The sequence below is a fragment of the Echinops telfairi genome, unplaced genomic scaffold (assembly GCF_000313985.2).
Source record: "Echinops telfairi isolate 266 unplaced genomic scaffold, ASM31398v2 ScPeMD7_2;HRSCAF=8, whole genome shotgun sequence".
Taxonomy (NCBI): Eukaryota; Metazoa; Chordata; class Mammalia; order Afrosoricida; family Tenrecidae; genus Echinops; species Echinops telfairi.
This window is the reverse complement of record NW_022103898.1, coordinates 75940293-75941671: the sequence shown is the minus strand read 5'-3', so window position 1 is coordinate 75941671 and position 1379 is coordinate 75940293. Positions and strand designations below refer to the sequence as shown.

The following is a 1379-nucleotide window of genomic DNA, read 5'->3' as shown; positions in this document are numbered from 1 at the left end:
TCTTGATTTCCACTTCTCTGATAGAACTTCTGGTGTCATGGAGGTCCAGCAGGCCAGCCTCACGTTCTTTGTCCAGCTCCTTCCCAATGCCACTGGAACGCTGAAGGTGAAAGTCCTTGTGCCAGGTCTACGTAACACCAACCTCAGTTTGGCTTCCCAACACCTGCTGGAGGTGGATGCCACTGGCTGGTACCAGCTTCTCCTGGGGCCTGAAGCCCAGGCTGCCTGCAGCCAGAGGCACCTGACCCTGGAACTGGTGCCTGAAGGGCAGACAGCTCAGGGCTCGGTTGTCCTGGATGGGACTGCCCACAGGCCTTTCGTGGCAGCCCGAGTGAGAGTTGGGGGCAAGCACCGGGTTCGGCGGCGGGGCCTTGACTGCCAGGGTGGGTCCAGGATGTGCTGTCGACAAGAATTCTTTGTGGATTTCCGTGAGATTGGCTGGCACGACTGGATCATCCAGCCTGAGGGCTATGCGATGAACTTCTGCACCGGGCAGTGCCCGCTGCATGTGGCAGGCATGCCTGGCATTGCTGCCTCCTTTCACACGGCAGTGCTCAATCTGCTCAAGGCCAACACAGCTGCAGGCACTGCTGGAGGGGGCTCGTGCTGCGTGCCCACGGCCCGACGCCCCCTGTCTCTGCTCTATTATGACAGGGACAGTAACATCGTCAAGACTGACATACCTGACATGGTGGTAGAGGCCTGTGGGTGCAGTTAGTCTATGCTGGCACCACCCAGGCGGGGCAGGGTGGACAAACCTGCCCCGACAGGGATCCCTTTCCTGGAGACGAAGGTGTGGCCCCAGAAGGTCGATGCTCTCTTCCTGAGAAACCCATGATCCCACCTTTGAGTAAGACGACCTTCATCTAGGAAGAATAGCATCTCCATATACACTCGCGTCTCTCCTGGAGCACAGTCCACCCAACAAGCTCACATGTCCCCCCCACCCCAAGGATGCTGATGTACTTCCAGTCTTGAATGGGGCTGTCTGGTTCTTACAAAGATGGCCTGAGACCACCCCCATCAACCGACTCCATAGCCCACTCTGCCCTGCTCAAGGATGAATTGATCCAGCTGGGTTTTCTGAATCTCCAGAGAGTCCCTTCCTGGGGCTCACCGAAGATTAGATGACTGTTTTTCAAAGTGAGGCTTACGTCACCTCTCCATGCTCAATATGTCTTGAGCCCTCCCCTCTTCCCAGGTGGTCTACCGATGCTTGTGGGAAACAGAAGGATTTCTCTCAAGATGTCTCCCCCAAATATATATCAGACTTAGCTGCTTGAGAATGACTGTACACCTGGAGGTCATCAGGAGTGGATTGGGGGTCATTCTCCCTGAGAGTTATCAGCTGTCTAGACCAAGCAGACACCACTGTTTAT

The 1379-nt window shown here is 55.8% G+C and overlaps 1 protein-coding gene across 1 annotated transcript in view; it reads left to right on the top strand.

The window, feature by feature from the left end:
* Positions 1-1286, top strand: part of INHBC (inhibin subunit beta C) — a 20490-nt gene extending 19204 nt beyond the window's left edge. Inside the window, exon 2 of the mRNA XM_030886554.2 lies at positions 1-1286. This exon is cut by the window's left edge and continues 3 nt beyond it. Within this exon, the coding sequence (XP_030742414.1) occupies positions 1-718 (718 nt within the window). The 3' untranslated portion in view covers positions 719-1286.
* Positions 1287-1379: the final 93 nt, after the last annotated feature.